Source organism: Tremella mesenterica (assembly GCF_000271645.1).
Source record: "Tremella mesenterica DSM 1558 unplaced genomic scaffold TREMEscaffold_1, whole genome shotgun sequence".
Classification (NCBI taxonomy): Eukaryota; Fungi; Basidiomycota; class Tremellomycetes; order Tremellales; family Tremellaceae; genus Tremella; species Tremella mesenterica.
In genome coordinates, this window is record NW_006711225.1 from 3,462,118 (window position 1) to 3,479,296 (window position 17,179).

Here is a 17,179-nt window from a genome sequence, read left to right on the forward strand (position 1 = left end):
GGTGAAGGAGGAATGGGGGAGAACATCGATCGAGGCACAGAGCTTCTCCGTCATCCCGGCTATAAGGGGGCCCGAGCACCAAGCTGACACCCATATTGACGGGGAGCGGCGATCGCCGCGAAAGGCAAAGCTGGATTGACCTCTGTCCCCATCCTCCAAACTCCATGGTAGATCCGTAGAGTAGAGATGCATTGAAGTCTCATGGAGGAGTAACTTACAGAGCGTTGGTGATCCTTCTCGATGGTAGCGAAGGAAAGGTCAAAGGGTCGATCACAACGCCATCTTTGTGATGTGGCTCTGCCGGTCCCGATCCCCGGTCCCCATCATCTGCACTTAGATGGATTCCGGGTTTGTCGCCAACGCCCTGAGTCAAAGTGCACTCCTCACTTTCACAACGTTCGAAATCTCAAACATGTCAGGATACACTTCGGTACCAATAGAAGAACCCTCAGCTTTCTTACTGCAATCTCATGGACAAGGACATGATGAAGAGCAACCTCCAGAAGGAGCACCCACTTTCTCAGTCAAACCGTATGTTCTGCATTTTCATCAATCCCCATACTTCTGAAACTGTGGCCGGTTCTGATGTTTCATCCGCAATGTCTAACCACACAATGGCGTACTGGACTCCTAGCTATTGCTGAGTCACTGTCCCCCACATGAAGGTGGTGGCCGGTGGTCAGGACTGATGTAACAGCCGTTCATACGACTTCCTCCAAGATCCCATATACAAACCATGGCTCGTCATACTCGGACCCATTGTCATTGTCATGTTCATCTTCGTTCTCGCCCGAAACTTCGGTGGTCAGAGTACGAGCAGAAAAATCCTTCATGAGATACATGAGCTCAAAGAAGAGATGGAGGATATGGTGAAAGAGATGAAAATTTTGAGGAAATTAGTAGAGAAAGGTCTGTGATCATTTTGGGCTCTGTATAGGTTAGTACTGCGTTTTACCATCTTCAGCTTCTCACTGTTCTTGTGCGGTATGAGCGGTCGTATCTGCATGATCACTCCTCACCCCTTCTATGGATCTACCAAAGGCCGGACAGTACACGATATGTCACGCTTCATGCAAAAAATGGGCCAGTTTTCAAGATGAGAGACGGAATGTTATGCTAATGTTAAGATGAATTTGTACTTCGATCGTCACGAAAACGACATGAATAATATCTCGTACAAGTCACGCTTCATGCTTTCCTTCCCGCACTTCCAGAATCCGAACGGCCCAAACATAGACGTGACTGATGACTCCCCGCCCAGCGCGAACAGCCAGCCAACCATACAAAAGGGGCAGAACGAGACTCATTCCACATTTGGCTTTCTCTCCATTTCATACTTCCCTTCTGGGTATGTCCTGCGCCTTTCTAGCTGGGTCTTTTGATACGGGTCAAGACGTGACTACGTGACTGAACTTTCAGCCTTCTCCAAGCCAGGACTGTCACGCTCTCTCTCTCGCTCACCATATAAACCCCTCAGCGATGATGGATCTGCAGCAATATCCCACAATCTTCATCCCACAACATCCTTCGAATTCCAAGTCCTCAAACCGACCACCACCCATCTCACAGCACTACTCGTCTACCACTTAACAAACCTCTTCGCGACCAATATCTTACCTACAAGTACCGAACTCTACACTCCGACCTTCACAATGACCTTGGAAGACCTTGAGAAAATGATCGACCACAAGACGGGCAACGAGTCCAAGCTTGATTGGAAGTGCTTTATGCCTGACTGTGACTGTAAAGGGTGAGTTTTCAGTATCATTCCTCCCATATCAATCCTGCATCGGATCGAGCTACCAATGCTAACACTCAGACCTCACAACTGTCACAGCAGCTTCTTCGACCGCGAGTTGGCACCGTCCCTTCGTCTCTCCGGATTCTCGACGGCAGGTTCCGTCGAGCCAACGAGCCCGTCATCATCGGTCTCGGAAGTAAGCTTCAAGGTTGAAGGTGACGAAGACTATGTTGTCGAACACTCTCCTGTGTGAGCTGCTCCTCTGTTTTTGATGATCTTGACGAGGCTGACATAGCATAGCTTTGGGAACGAAGTTCAGACCGACACCGGTCCCCTAGCCGGATTCACCATCTTCGACGGTATCTTTGCAAGGAATGAAGTCCGCGATACTCAAGCCAAAGTGTCGACCGCGAAAGTAATTGACAACATCTCGAACAAGGTCGACCAAGGAAAGCTCACGGCACCCTTCAGTCCTTCTCGACCTGTCAAATCTATCCATCGTGCGGCTTCGTTAGGCGCCCAATCGGTGCTGCTCAAAACGGGTATCCCCGTTGCCGATTTTGAGTGAGTCATTCCTTGCTGACCGATACTTTCAGTTCACAATTCTTCAAGTTCCTCCAAAAAGGTTCTACCGCTGACGATCAGGGATACCGAAGAGCTTGTTGACGACTCGGCTCGAGGTCATATGTCATTCCATTCGCCCGACTCTACCCTGATCGGTCTCGGCTCTCCTACGACTCTCTCGTCCGGACCGACCTTCACCACGTTGGCTGGTCAGCCAGAGGGTCGTACCGGTAAACGTCTGACCAGGAAGCATATGTCCGCGACCTCGCTGGATTATCTCGGTGACGAATCGTTCTGGTTGAAAACGACTCCTTCAAAGAATGGGACAAAGGTAAGTACATCATCGTGCCCTCTCCTCTCCTCTCTTGTGTATGATCCCACTCTTCCACCTCTGCTCTCCCATTATGTTCGTGGACGTCGTATGAAGCCCACTTTCCTCCGAGTCAAAAGCTAACGACAACCAGGTCTCGACTTCGCCCTTCCTCTCCACCCGTCGAAACCGCCCACATACATATGTCCTGAACGCCGAGACAATCGGTAGACTTACCGACGAAGCAGTCAAAGAAGGTCATTATGTCGTCCCTGAAGAGCAGTCGAAGTCTTCCAACGTCAGATTGGGTTCAGCCGTCAAGTACGATGTGGGTCGGTTCTTAAAGAGGGTCGTCTGGGGCAAAAATGCCCACACTGCTTAAGCTCTTGATGAGTGTTCATGCTTTCCGGGTAAGTTTGGGATTGGGAATTGGATTATGCAGTTTGTAGATACTGAATGCCTTATGCACCAAAAACATGTACAAAAAACCTCGACTGCGCAACTGATCACTGACGCAATTGGGGGTGGGTCGGGTATCAAATTAACCGATGCGGTGCCCCATGATTTAGCGCCTGACCCCCTGACCCCTGAAGGTGAGAGATCCGAGCTCGTGCGAGCAGTCAGTGATCAGTGGATCAGTGGATTGCTGGTGCTTTGTGGAACTCTCTCTTGATACTCCGTCTCCTTCCGAATCACTACTACACTCACACTCGAACAGTAACACTGCTACAGTATACACCTTTCAAACTTACAACTACTCAAAAACTCTATCAAAGCCCACAATCTCCTCTACTCTTCTTCACTTTGACTCGTTACGCCAAGATGACCCGTACTGAGGTATGTCTCTTCACCATTCCATCTCACCCTAACTTCCCTCCGTCCTTTCCCTCAACTACGTCTCCCTTCTCCCCCAAACCGCATCATCACCATCCCCTCCCCTCGATGTAATCACAGTTACAATGGGACAATCCAACTGAATCATAGCGTGCCGTTTACCCCAATGTCCTTAACAAAGACCGTCATTCCAGGTCCGGAATGGCCAAAACCGAAGCTGGACACAAGAACGGTGCCGGGGCGCACAACTGGGGTTCCATGGCTCAAGAGGAACAATACATCGCTTTAGCTTCTGCAGATGTGGCTAAAGAATTCGAAGATTACCCAGGAGCTCTTCCTATCTTGCCCAACTCGCACAAAGATGGAATGATGGGAAAGATCAATGAGAAAAAAGGAGATGTGGATGTTGATACCGAGACCGAGACAGTTGCGACTAGTCCGAGTGATAGTATGTCTTCTGTGTCGGATGCAGGGGAAGGTAAAATTGGAAATGCAGGAATGAGGAGGATGAGTAATGTTAGTGTGGAAGAAAGGGAGAAAGCTAGGGTTTATAGGGAAGGTGTTTTGCATCATGCTTCGGGTTGTGAGTTCTTCCTCTCCCATTCTGTTGTCTTGCTTCGTGCATCTTAGGCAGTACTTCCTGGTTAAGGTTTGCTTTTGAGAAGTTGACTTTTTCTATCTTGCCCTGCCCGCATCTTCGTCTGGTCGACTCACTATCACTACCCCCTTCTTACTCCGCTCCGCTCCTACCACTTCCCCCTTTCCTTTTCACAATCGTACCGCTCTCTGATACGTCAATTTACCTGTTAATGTCATACTGACACCCAGCCGTCGATCTCGCACACATCGCAAAGACCTCGTACGGCATCGCTCAAGTCCAGACCGGCATCGAAGGTTTCTCTACCTCTCCCAACAAGACCAAAGGTTATCTTGTAAGTCACGTCGTCATTGCTCTACTTCCCCGTACATCATCAAGATGAGTTCGAGGTGAAGGCTGATCAAAAAGAAACAGTGAATATCATCGAATATCAGTGCATATGCTCAGAAACGATTAGTGTAAGAGTATTCCAAGTGAGAAGTGTATGAAGTGCAAGTAAACAGAAATCGAATTCATGTGTACAAGTCAATACGTCATGCAGATTGTGAATGATCAGATTGTGTTTTGGTTCTCAGTCGTGTGAGAGATATGAGGCATGTATACGCAATGCGCGAAGGACGGTTAGGGCTGGCTCGTACATATAAATTAAAATAGGACCATGGATATCTCACGGTGACGGGGAAGTTGTAAGGAGAGTAGGTGATATCTCCATGCTGGCTGCTGGGCATCTTGCCTGCTGGCTGTTCAGCTGATCAGCTGTCTGGCATGTCTGGCCGATGTCAGACTTGTCTCTTGAAACCCTTCTGACCAGGTCGTCCGCTTCGTTCTTTCATTTGCTTCCCTATCTACTGACTTGCTTCTAAGGTGATTTCAAGCTATTCATGCTGGGTTTGAACTCCAAGTAATCATCACCACCAACATCATCAGCATGCCAGTATCAGCGGAGACATCACATTATTTCATCTCTCAGAATATGGACAGTCGGTGAATGTCAGTGCCTGAAACGAAATCCGCGAATTTCCCTTCCATTCATCTCTTCTTCTTCTTCTTCCCATCCCTACATATCTTTGTCGCACCATGTCAGACCACTCATACCCTCCCTCAGTCGGATCCAAAAGACCCAACCGATGGGATAATTCTCCAGGAGGTACAGACGATAATGATCTCAATGGATCATCTATCAAAAAACGTATCATTCGACCTAAAACCCTTCGGCGACCACAAGATCCATCCCCATCTCGTCATTCCAATCCATCCTCTCCTCCTTCACCAGCTCCACCTCCAGCTCCACCACCTGACCTCCCCCCTCCTCGTCAATCCAGCCCCATACGACCTTTGAAACGAGATATACCTCCCCGAGCACCACCCAAAGCACCCCGATTACCACCTCCCCCCACCTGTCCCCTCGCTCCTCCCCGTTCGGCCCACCCGGGTCTGATGTCATGTCGTTCCGTTTACAATTACACTAGATTGAATCATATAGAAGAAGGGACTTACGGAGTCGTCTTTCGTGCGAAATGCAACGATACAGGAGGGATATACGCTTTGAAAAAGTTAAAGTTGGAAGAGGAAAAACAAGGGTTTCCTATAACTAGTTTAAGGGAGGTTATGGCTTTGATGATTGCCGGATCTCATGAGAATGTTGTGGGGATAAAAGAGATTGTAGTTGGGGATACATTGAATCAGTGAGTTAATTCTTCTTTCTTCTCTTCAATACTTCCATCATCATCTCGAACGAAATACAGTACGAATTCCGCTCAGTAACAATTTTATCAACTGGTCAAAGATGATGTTGTGTTCGATTTTCAGGAAGTAAAGGAGACAGGGTTGTTGTTGTTGTTAGCGGTGGTGGTGGTGGTGGTGGTCGTCGTCTCGGAACTGTCGATTGATGAAATAGAATATTCATAGTCATGCCATTTATCGAACATGATCTTAAAACCTTACTAGCCGATATGCCTCACCCTTTTGTCCAAAGCGAAATCAAAACTCTAATGCTTCAGCTCCTCTCCGCCGTCGCTCACTGTCATGCAAATTGGATCGTAAGTTTTATCCCATCTCCTTTTTGGGTGTCCTGAATGTACAAACGAGTTGATAGACAGTTACATAGAGATCTCAAAACATCAAATTTGTTGATGAATAACAGAGGACAAATCAAGGTGGCAGATTTTGGATTGGCTAGAAAGTTTGGGGATCCATTAGGAGAAATGACTCAATTAGTTGTGACGTTATGGTATAGGTGAGTTCAATATGTCTACTTCTCTTCATCCCCCTTGACATCTCTGCTTGTTCTTTCGTATCCCTATACTAAATCTCTGTTCTTGAACAAATTCCTCCATTCCCGCCAAACCTTTGCTTTCTCATTATGGAATATTCATCCTCTTCTCCATATCTGTTCTGGCTCTGCACTTGTCTCTCTTGCCAAGACCATTGTATGGTCGTCATCGACATGCAGTGATTCGAAGAATGTCAGTCGCTAAGACGCCAGAGCACCAGAACTACTGTTGGGGGCAAAAGAATACGACAAACCTATCGACATGTGGAGTGTAGGATGTATATTTGCAGAATTAATGTTGAGCGAAGCTCTTTTTCCAGGTCGAGGAGAGATTGATCAGATAAATAGGGTATGTTTCCTTTCCCCTCTACTCCTCCTTCTTTGTAGCGAATACAAATTCCCACTTTCGAATGTTCCTTTTGGCTGACGGAAAATAGATATTCAGTTTATTAGGACAACCTAATGATGATGTCTGGCCGGGATATACAAAATTACCATTAACCAGTAAACTCAACACCCTCGGTTCACCGTAAATCTATTTACTCCCTCTTTCTTTCTCCCCCTCTTCCTCGATCCCTTCCTCATTCTTCTCCTCGCACTCCCCTTGACTCTTCCAACCCCTGCAAATTTGCTTTTAACCTTCTAAAGGTCTCTCTTTATTACTACAATGAGTGAGAAAGAATGATAGTGTTGGTTGATATGATCGTGATTGACTATTTCAGTTTTTCAACACTTCGACAGAAATTCAAATATCTGTCTTCAGAAGGACATAACCTTCTAGCAGCTTTATTATGTTATGACCCTTCACGTCGTATAACAGCTGAAACAGCTGGTAAACATGTTTACTTTACGTCAGTCTTCCCTCTACACTTTTTAACCTTTCCTCTTATCTTTCACTCCAATTGTCAGAATCATCCTCGTCCTTCTTTCTTTCTCGAGCCGATCCAATCCCCCACGATCTCTCTCATTTTGTCTCATACATCTCTCCATATCAGGATTTGTAGAGATAAGCTTAAACCGACGATTTACGATCCTTAAGATGAACCAAGCATGGATCTCGCCTTCAGTCTTGCTGCCTTAGGAAGAGGAAAGAAATGCCGAGTGATTGGTCGATCCACTGATAAACAGAGAAAACCCAATGCCAAAACATCCTGATCTGTTCGCTTCTTTCCCTAGTCAAGCAGCTGGAGAAAGACGTCATAAAGCTATCGCGAGTCCTTCTGCTCCTATTCGTCTTGATCGTGTACACAAAGGGGATATGGATCTTGAATCGTTTGTCTAACCGACATCTTTCTCCTCTCCATCATCTATGTAGTCTCCACAATCTTTTCTCATATGTAATTTATGATCAAACACTCATCATCATTTGCATAGACTCATACATGGTCCGTCTGTATACATGCATGGCAATACTTCTTCTGTTTCTTAATAATCGTACAAGATATAAATGCTACATGCTACATGCTATGATAAGGACATATGAGGCGAGATTGACACAAACGATGATATGCACAATGCGAATGCGATATGACCAGATAGATTGAGATCAAAGCTACGATACGACAAGACGAGTGGGATCAAGGTCGAACAAAAGAAGTATCGAGACCTTCGGAGAAATCCCAGATAGTGATTCTACAATCAAAACCAGAAGATACGATCTTTCTCCTGTCACCTGTGACGGCGAAAACTCGACCGGAATGAGCACCAGCTAAAGCGAGGAGTAAAGAACCGGATTTCCTATCCCATACCTATCCATCAGCCTCATCTATAGACGTGTCTCCACAACAATACGAGAAGTCCAACAACGAACCGAATCATGTGAATGATTCAAGGAGAGAATATGAAAACTTCACAAGGAAGTGTGGATATTCCTAAAAACACAGAAAATACTTCAAGACTCACTTTTACAGTAGAATCATAACTTCCAGACAAAATCACCTCTTCTCCCAAATGTAAACTCCTGACCAAATCCGTATGTCCTCTATTAAAACATCGCCCACAAGATCTACCCTCCACTCTTGTCCCCTGTGGACAGATACAAGACGCCCAACAAATGGGACCTTTGTCCAAGACGAGCTCATCATGATCACTGTTGATAGGAGACATATCCACATCATGTTCCGTATCGAGCATTTCTCTGAAAGTGAGGTCTTCCATCGGTGGAACCAACTCTGAGGATACCGTTCTGACCGAGGTGAAAGACGAGGTAGAACGAGCGAGGAGATGAAAAGTACGTATACTAGCATCGGCAGATCCTGTGATAATGGTACCTTTGTATGTATACCCCATTTTTGGTTCAAAAGAGGAGTATGGTGATGGTTGAGAGGAGAAAGCGACGGAGGCGATTCCCCTAGAATGTGCTTCTACAGCTGCCAGCAAAGAACCGGTATGGATATCCCAGACTCTGACGGTCTTGTCTCCGGAACCAGACACGCTGTAAGTCAGTCACATAGCAGAACACACCTTTTTTGGGGTCGTTAGATAGGGTGTTGTGAGGGTTATGAGATGAAACGTCTAGAATCTCACATGTATTCTTTGGAAAGCCCCACGGCATTCACTGCACCTCTATGTCGACCTTCTTCTGAGGACGCATGGATCACGAGGGTCTCTTGCAGATCTTTAATCGTGAATAACCTAATAGTTTTGTCTGGCCGGATCAGCCGCTAATCTCCTATACTGTGACCTTCATCCACTCACCTTTCGAGCAGCTGACGACACGTTCATCATCTCCCTTGACGCAAAGCACCGAATCTTCATGTGCCTGACAGACCAGATCGGGTGTACCATCTCCATGCTCCACATCCCAGAGACATATCTTTCCATCACTCCCACTGCTCACCGCCATGATACGAGTCTTCCCATCCTTCTGTTTCCCTATCGAGTCGTATGATTTTAATGGTGACGGTCCAAACTCGACCGCGCCCGACTCCCGTCTGTTTTCCTCGATTGGTACTTCCACAACACAATGAGCTAGTACAGATCCTGTATGACCTCCATGGAAGATCTTTACAACTCTAGGCTTGGTGCACGCCAGTTGCCATAATCGAAGAGTGTTATCTCTCGATCCCGTGAGAAGCCATTCGTTCCCATTCACCACCACGGGCTGAGTCTGCGTCGAAGATGAAGAGAATCCTGGATGACTCGCACGTCGGGATCCCCGTGAGGAAGTGAGGTTCATGAACCCATCGAAGGGAGATGGGGGAGGTGGAACAGTAGAATCTCCACACACTTGTGCCAGAGAAATCTTCATAGGTCGATGTATGAGCTCAAGAGCGTAAACGCACTCGGAATGACCTGGCAAACCTCCAGCTTCGATCGAGGTGATTGCGTCCAATGATAGCTTGGCTGGTACTCGAGGGCGTCCTATTCTTCCCCTCGGTGTAGGGTCTAGCGATGATAATTGTAGAGGAGACAAACCTCGCATACGACGCGAGAGAATGTCATGAACCAAATGAAGATGCTTGAAGTTGACTTGAGGGTGAGGAGCTGGGAGCGGGAGGTGGGATAGAATGGGCGGTTCGTCCAATGAGGAATGATCATGTCCCATCGTAGAGGGTACAGGAGCCGGACGGGAAGATTGATAACGGATATGGGTAGGTAAAGTTGAGCTCGATCTTTCCCAAACGCTTCTACGCATACCTGGACGAGGCGAGGAATGAGAGGCTACACCGCCACCACCACCTAAACCGCCTTGAGACTTCAAAACGTCCAGCAGTTCCATCTCAACATTATCATCAGAGTCGTCATCGACATACGGAGAAGCTGGAGCTACATGATTGGAGAGATGTAATAGCTGGCGATGGAGAGATAGATCAGCCCATGTCGCTTCGGCTGGGACGATGGTCGGGAGATGGGCAGCACACAAGCGACCCCAAAGGGCTAGAAAGGTATCAGCTTGATATGATCACCAGTGAGGCTGACTTACATTGATCATTGATTCTTCTTGCCCATGTGCGGGATACTAGACAACAAGATAAAAGGTCTTTGATGTCCAAGTTGGCCAAAATCAGCATTGTCAGTTCTGAGGGCAGGAGCTGATTGTCAGTGGTATTTGATTGGAGTGAAAATGTCCTACTCACTCCGACGATGTCCTTTTGCATCATATGGAACAGTCTTTGGTTCACGTCAATAACCTCTAGGTGAGATCAGCCAAAGTCTTAGGAATGTAGGGTCGCTCACCGTTCCGAGGTAAAGACCATAGAAGTGTCAGGGCCAATTCTGCGTCATGAGCTAAAGGCGAGATGTCAGGGGTCTGGCTCACCTCTTCTAGAGGGCCCATCGAGGTTCAGAGCAGCAGCTACGATCTCTGCTCTTTGAGGTAAACCCCCACTGACGTTCATCCTAAGCTACCGTGCTGCCTGCGTGACCGAGTTGCAACGTAGCTCCTAACCGATCTAGTAAGTAAGTGCTTACAGTAGTTTTACGAGTAGGCTACCAGGCCTGCTTCTTATGGCCATCGGCAATAGATGAAACCGCCACATTGCGTCATGCTCATCTCTGCCGAAACTCCGGAGTACACTTGGCTGGAACCCTCCCTCGTCCTCATAAAGCCGTCAATTCCCCCTCTCTCATCTCTTTACAACCCCTACTCCAGCTGTGTTGAATTCTTCTCGTTGCCCAAGTCGTCTTTCTCAGCAAAGGTGAGTGCTATGACTGAAACTCCCTCTCCCATCAGTTTGCAAATGATAGAATAACAAGAATCGCTACTCGCGAACAGCCCCTCCGGGGGTGAAGACGACTCAATTATCTATAGTGAGCTTCTTGTTTTAAACTACGAGGCGTGAGCTGACTTTGTTCTCTCTTTGATCGTCACTCCGTTCCGATTTCACTCCTGCAGCCCAAATTGTAAGTCTGCTCGCGTCGTTCGCGATCCGCAGCTGACTGGTAGTCTGATGCGCTCAACTCCTTCCCTCCTTACCTCGCATCTGCCAGTCGGACAGTGCTAACTCAAGGGACAGCTTTATCGTTCCCTCTCACCAGACGTACCTGTTTGCACAGTCCAACACCGCGTGAGTGAGCCACCTTCTACCTCTCTCACCTCGCCTAAGATTAGAAAAACCAAAAAAAGACAAGCATATATAGGACCTATTGGGTTGACTGCACTCCTTTTCGTATGATGGCGCCTCATTCTCTCTAATTCCCCATGATCCTCGTGAAGAGAGCTTATATCGAAGGCCCCACTCAACATTAATCACTTTCTCCCTCCTCAACTGGCCTCGCCCAGCATGCCGCCAACGGTAGCTCATCATGCTGGTGCGCGGTACACTACCAACCGACGCGACCCCAAGCTCGCTGTCAATGCCAAGGAATTAGAGTCAGTCCTTTCTTTCTTTTTTGTGCCGATGACTGATCCAGCACAGATGTCTTCCCTCAATGGACAGCCGAGCATATTACGACATTCCTTCTTCGCCGTCCACCTCTTCCGATGACTCCGACTCTCCGCCTCCACCTCCATCCAACTTGCTCACCAACTCGGGTAACAAACTTATCCCCGGCGCCCGTTTCATGCGCAAAGGCAAGCTCTACGCCTGGAGTCAGGACTCTGAAGATACCACCAAAGAACTGCGAGCCAGGAAGAGACTTCAGAATGTCCTCGAACAAATCATGCCCGAAGCCGCGACTGAGGTAGGAGCGCCAATTCCCCAAAATATTCTCGATCGTAAATCTAAGCGGGACAGTAAAAAGCGCAAACGAGCCGAAGAAAAGAGCTTCCTGTTGCCTCATCTCGTGAAATCCCCCTCACCACCCGCGTCCACCACCAAACTGGCTCCTCTGCTTGCCGCTCCCAATTCGTATCTGGAGCTCATGATGAACGACGCTCTGAAACACTCTCTTGGCGATGATACAACCGAAAGAGGCTTGCAGCGGACGACCTGCGAGTTGTTAGAGGGTGAAAGGGGTTTGGCAAATTCTCTCGGTAGGCTGCAGGAGATCCTCAGAATCCGGGCCAGGGAGGTGAATCCGGGTTCTGAAGCAGGCGAAGAGAACGTCGTGCAGCCGAACGGACACCACCCAGCAGACGACGCCATTATGGAGTCTGCTGACCCAGCTGCCGCAGAGTCGAATACGTTGGTACCTCCCCTGCCCCACATTTCTGAAACGGATAATCTCTGGCGGGTGACCCAAGAACTCCTTCAGACCCAACCCCAGCCTGAGATACAATTTACTGTCACCCCTCCGGGCGCCGCGGGACCATCGACCACTCCGGGACCGACTCCCGATGTCACTGTCACTTCGCTTCATCGTCTGTTCACCTGCCCGTCTGGCTTGACACTCAATTCAAAGCCTGCGTCCAATCATCCGGGACTGCAATTCCCTACGGACCATCAGATGCGACCCAAGCACATCAAGTATAATCTGAACCTCGGTACGCAATGTCGTGCGGTGGATGACGCACTGGAACGGATCATGGAGTTGTTTTCTGATTGCAAAGAGTACGAACGGCGTTTGGAGGAGGCTCGTCAACGGGTGGCTGATGTGGCGAGAGTGAGGAAGAGAGTGTGGGGGGTGGTCAAGCAGCGAGCGCAGAAGGAGGTTGATCAGATACGAGGGCAATGAGTAGCATTCGAATGTGCGTATTGCACACTGAGGATCAATGACAAGATTACATACAGTTGTACATTATATATTGTTGTACAATATGTAAAGTATGTAGCCAGTATCAAAACCCTGCTGGTCAGCTCACTCATGTCTGAACGTTCGGAAGACTGACCATATTTTGTCCCTGCCAGTCTTGCGCTCTTCTTGTTTTGAGCGATGCGTTCTTCCAATGCTTCTCGTTGCGTGAAAGCGGTATTGAGTAAACTGGTAAGTTGATGTCTTTCCGCCGCCAATCCTTTGGTTTGTCCGATGGCCTAATTATCAACTCTACCCTCAGAAGTAGGATGTCACATACCTTATAATCATAATCGTTCCCGGGCAACTTAGGTTTGACCATCAATTTCCTTCTCTCCTCTTCTTCTCTAGCCTTGCGTATACCTTCACTAACGTCCACATCAACCACTTGATCTTGTAAGATATCATATTCGTCCCAATGTCGACCCACACGACCATCTTCACCTCTGGTTCTCGCACTTTCCTTTTCTCTACCTTCAACTTCAGAGGATGACGGAAAGAAAGAGGAATAATAATCGGGATCGTATGCTGCCCATTGACCAGAAGGGAGTTGATAGTAACCCGGATATGGATCTAAGGCGGTGGGAACGGGTGGTACGAAGTCTGAAACGGTAGGAGCGGATGTTATGGAGTTTGGTTTGAGGGAAGGTTTGGAAGAAGAGGTGGAGGTAGTGGATTGAGCTGATATTTAGTTCTCATCCATAGTCCTTTGTCGTGATAATTCTCAGTTATTCGACTATTGAAGAATTGTCGAGATGGAGAGTCGCTAATGTGAAACCAGTTGAAAGCCGCAGTACTGTGAGATGGGAGATGCGGAATATCAGATGAACAAGGTCTATATAAACGTCATGGAAAGGTAAGATCGAAGCGGAATGAGTGAAGAAACCCACCTAATCCGAATAAATCAAAAGAATCATCTTTCATATCCTCCGTCTTCGATATGGAAGAAGTAACATTTCCCTTCTGATCACCTATCTCTTTTACTTGAGAACCTACTAATCCACGTGACTCTTCTGATTTCATAGGTGTAGAAGATGAAGTTTTTGTTGCCATACTTTTGTTCACGAGAAGAGAAGAACGACCTGTGGCTTGGGGTAATTTACGTTTAGGAGCGGGGAGCATAGCTAAGAGAGAAGAACTGTTATGAGCTTTTCATTCTGCATTCTACTCATTGACACTGAGACAAAAGTGACTCTTAAACTACTTGAAAGGGACTATATTTCTCTTCTAGACGTAGTTCCGACTTCTTTTTCCATCACTTCACCATTCTCTGAAAGTTCGTTCCATGTGGATGACAAACACAATCCTAATATTTTGGTCCCTCTCTAAGGAGATTATCAGAATATATATTGTACGCGATGAGTGATAGAGTGAGATGGGCGATATGTGATAGAGTGAGATCCGATGAAATAAGATTGTGAGAAGAGAAGTCAGTGAATATAAGATGGAAAGAGAGAAGTAGGAACAAGTAAAGACAAGGCCCGAGGATAGATGGAAATGGGTAATGTGAAGAAAAAAACATACGATCCAGCACCTTTCAAACTTCCCATTCCTTTCTTTTTCTTTTTATCAGGTCTATCATCATCATCATCATCATCATCATCTACAATATCCTCATTTTTCTCCCCTTCGGTCAATTTGGTAGGTTTCGGAACGTCCAAAGTTATTTTTATAGGTGCTTTTCTCTTTGGTAAAGGTTTAGCAGCAGTCTTGATCGTTTGGGTAGGTATGTTCTCCGATTGTCTTTCAACTTCTGATTCAGATTCAGAGTCGGATTCGGATGCGTAATTTGCCAGAAGCATCGTGTGTCTTGTGACTTCACGGTACTGATAGCTAGGATAGAGAAAGAAATCTGATATGAAAGTTACGAGCAGAAAGAGTCTGAGTGGATCGTTGAAATTTGGATAGATCGCCACCTGTTTTTCTTGCTCACTTGCTACCAAAGTGGCACCCGTTCCCCTTGGTTGGCAAATTGGCGAGTAAAGTGTCTTGTGGCCGTGCGGAGGACACAGAGTACGGTAGAGAAAAAAAGAAACGATGCAATGCATGGCTAAGCGTACAATGTCATGCTCTATGGTACAAACAAATCCTAATGGGAAGCATAGTACAGTAATCTATAGACGTATTTACACCGTATGTGTGTCGTCATTTTTACAAGTCGTGTGTTGGGGGTGATGATGAAATCGTGGATCGTGGAATGAGGGGGATGTTGGAAAGGATATGAAGCGAGAGATGGAGAGAGGGATGAATTAATACATTGCTAGTTCTCCAAGGGATATGAGGACCTGATATGTAAGTATTTATATATGTTCAATAGATGAACAACTTACAATTTGAGCTTCGGGACGTCCCATGTCGCACTGTCTGTCAGCTAGGTCGATCGAAAGTGCAAGTGGAAGTAGGTCATATATGAGGTTCTTCCGTGTTCTTTAAAGGACAGGAGTACTGAGTGTTGACATATCGAGCAGGGGAACGATGGGAGATGGAGACGATGGAGCGAGGTATTCCTTGTAGACGGGAGTGAGGGGGCACAGATGTAACATTCAAATTTACTCACAGGTCCTCCTCGCAACTCACGCCAACGAGCGGAATACCATTGTAAAACCTGACGTTCACGTGGAGATCTGTGGTAAGCAATCTCTCACTAAATACCGGTTCCCCAACTGCCATTTGTCAAAGCTCTCAGACTCTAGAGCAGTGGGGAGGACAAAGGCATTGAATTGTGGCAAGACTTTGAAGACTTGAGGATGGAGCTAACGGATGATGTGACATATGTAAGAGAACGCAGACCCGAAGGGAGATCAGAGGTCACGATGTAAGACATCAACTCACAATGGCATTCCGGAAAAAGACCTCTGTTTCAATTTCGACATGAACATTTGCACCTCTGCCAACCATGTCCTCAACCCCATCATCCCCTGTACAACAGCTAAAGGCTCTACCAACCTGATCGTCAGCTTGGATCTCCGATAAACGTCGTAATCTTTTCGTCCGACCAAGACGGGGTGACGATGTCATGAGATAGTGACAAGGGCGAAAGGATGAATGGAGGATCGTTTTCGAGCTCGATGATACTGAAAAAGCGATCTGACCGGAGGATTAGAGATAGGGTAAGCGGTCAGATAGAGGGGAAATGAACATGGAGACGTAGAGTGAGGAAGAGGTAATGTTCAAAATTGATCAACTCACTTGTTGAGCAATTCCAAGTAAATCTCCGCATTGACAAGTGGCATACGTTTCAGCTTTTCCAATTCCATCTGCACCAAACCCAACGTCATAGAGGCCATCTTAATTTGCGCACCGGAAAAATGACCCATGGGCATAGGCGATGAGAACATCATTTTAACCGGTTAATTCCTTGGCCGGCGAGCCGATGCTGGATTTGCTCGAGGCTGAAACGATGCGAGGGGGTCTAAGGGGGGATAAGAGGTCCTGAAACTTGAACTCTGACTGAATTGGGTGAAGACGGCTAGAGGAAGAAAGAAGGCGAGAGGAGCAAGATCGCGTTTAGGTGTTGTGGAAGGCCTGGAAAGCGTGAGAAGATGTCACGGCCAAAATGGGTAGGGAAGTGTAGTTAGAAAAGTGTCTGATTTGCAGGAACAGGGGTCCTAGGAGATTGAATATATAGGGATGGGAAGATTCGGTCTTGTGAAGTGGGGCGAGGAATACGGGTGTGAGAGAGGCGGATCTTGTATGTTTGAAGCTATGAGAGTCAAGCCGGCCAGCGGTGCTCGAGTATCGTGCGTGTCAATCGGGTGCTTCTCAGGCTAGACGAGCTATCGGTCAAATCGGGCTGAACCAGTCAGAGATGGTGGATTGTCCGTTGTTTTCGTCTTCGGGTGGTATAAAGGATCGGGAGTACGCGGTGAGAGGCGTGGGTGAAGGGGGCAGTGGGAGAAGTTGTGAGAGCTATGACGTGAGGAGAGATGAAAAGAGGTTGAATGAGTGAATTATATCAATGTTACAAGACACAGATGTTGATTTCTTGATGGAGAAAGGAAGTTATCCGGATGCTGTTCACACCCCTGCCCCTCGCCGGGGGCAGGAAGGAGGTCAGGGGTATCGAGCATTAATTTTCAAAAGAGTTTGTATAGTGCGTCAGCTTAATGTGGAGGCGGAGTGCCCGAGGAAGAAGGCAATGAGGAGGTGCAAGGAGGTGGAGAATAAAGGAGGACAAAGGTAGAAGTCTCGGAAGGACCTTTTCACGGACTACCGAACTCCGTACATCCGGCGCCGGCCTCGAGC

General features: G+C 47.3%; 8 protein-coding genes across 8 annotated transcripts; 5 read left to right on the plus strand and 3 right to left on the minus strand.

Annotated features, from left to right (window-relative positions):
* Positions 1 to 412: 412 nt before the first annotated feature.
* TREMEDRAFT_59078 (uncharacterized protein) lies at positions 413 to 917 on the plus strand (the record flags this gene model as incomplete). The annotated part of the gene is made up of 2 exons (XM_007001439.1): positions 413 to 531; positions 698 to 917. The coding sequence occupies 2 exons, from the start codon at positions 413 to 415 to the stop codon at positions 915 to 917; spliced, it is 339 nt and encodes a 112-aa protein (XP_007001501.1).
* Positions 918 to 1,652: 735 nt separating this feature from the next.
* Positions 1,653 to 2,997, plus strand: TREMEDRAFT_59079 (uncharacterized protein; the record flags this gene model as incomplete). The annotated part of the gene is made up of 5 exons (XM_007001440.1): positions 1,653 to 1,750; positions 1,820 to 1,990; positions 2,042 to 2,305; positions 2,387 to 2,636; positions 2,770 to 2,997. 5 exons carry the CDS (start codon positions 1,653 to 1,655, stop codon positions 2,995 to 2,997), a joined length of 1,011 nt encoding a protein of 336 aa, XP_007001502.1.
* A 440-nt stretch (positions 2,998 to 3,437) lies between these two features.
* TREMEDRAFT_59080 (uncharacterized protein) lies at positions 3,438 to 4,464 on the plus strand (the record flags this gene model as incomplete). Its single annotated transcript, XM_007001441.1, has 4 exons — positions 3,438 to 3,452; positions 3,600 to 4,032; positions 4,278 to 4,381; positions 4,456 to 4,464. The coding sequence occupies 4 exons, from the start codon at positions 3,438 to 3,440 to the stop codon at positions 4,462 to 4,464; spliced, it is 561 nt and encodes a 186-aa protein (XP_007001503.1).
* Positions 4,465 to 5,454: 990 nt separating this feature from the next.
* On the plus strand, positions 5,455 to 7,550 carry TREMEDRAFT_16078 (uncharacterized protein; the record flags this gene model as incomplete). The annotated part of the gene is made up of 7 exons (XM_007000358.1): positions 5,455 to 5,732; positions 5,945 to 6,086; positions 6,147 to 6,283; positions 6,533 to 6,668; positions 6,757 to 6,848; positions 7,042 to 7,170; positions 7,448 to 7,550. Coding segments are annotated over 7 exons (1,017 nt in total), but the record flags the coding sequence as incomplete, so codon positions are not given.
* A 346-nt stretch (positions 7,551 to 7,896) lies between these two features.
* TREMEDRAFT_59082 (uncharacterized protein) lies at positions 7,897 to 10,659 on the minus strand (the record flags this gene model as incomplete). Its single annotated transcript, XM_007001442.1, has 8 exons — positions 7,897 to 8,067; positions 8,222 to 8,753; positions 8,846 to 8,966; positions 9,017 to 10,198; positions 10,245 to 10,353; positions 10,399 to 10,454; positions 10,499 to 10,537; positions 10,581 to 10,659. The coding sequence occupies 8 exons, from the start codon at positions 10,657 to 10,659 to the stop codon at positions 7,897 to 7,899; spliced, it is 2,289 nt and encodes a 762-aa protein (XP_007001504.1).
* Positions 10,660 to 11,544: 885 nt separating this feature from the next.
* Positions 11,545 to 12,982, plus strand: TREMEDRAFT_70859 (uncharacterized protein; the record flags this gene model as incomplete). The annotated part of the gene is made up of 2 exons (XM_007001994.1): positions 11,545 to 11,633; positions 11,680 to 12,982. The coding sequence occupies 2 exons, from the start codon at positions 11,545 to 11,547 to the stop codon at positions 12,875 to 12,877; spliced, it is 1,287 nt and encodes a 428-aa protein (XP_007002056.1). The 3' UTR covers positions 12,878 to 12,982.
* TREMEDRAFT_59084 (uncharacterized protein) lies at positions 12,981 to 14,736 on the minus strand (the record flags this gene model as incomplete). Its single annotated transcript, XM_007001443.1, has 5 exons — positions 12,981 to 12,988; positions 13,032 to 13,173; positions 13,215 to 13,615; positions 13,825 to 14,072; positions 14,459 to 14,736. The coding sequence occupies 5 exons, from the start codon at positions 14,734 to 14,736 to the stop codon at positions 12,981 to 12,983; spliced, it is 1,077 nt and encodes a 358-aa protein (XP_007001505.1).
* A 447-nt stretch (positions 14,737 to 15,183) lies between these two features.
* TREMEDRAFT_59085 (uncharacterized protein) lies at positions 15,184 to 16,272 on the minus strand (the record flags this gene model as incomplete). The annotated part of the gene is made up of 5 exons (XM_007001444.1): positions 15,184 to 15,219; positions 15,265 to 15,294; positions 15,492 to 15,558; positions 15,767 to 15,880; positions 16,124 to 16,272. The coding sequence occupies 5 exons, from the start codon at positions 16,270 to 16,272 to the stop codon at positions 15,184 to 15,186; spliced, it is 396 nt and encodes a 131-aa protein (XP_007001506.1).
* Positions 16,273 to 17,179: the final 907 nt, after the last annotated feature.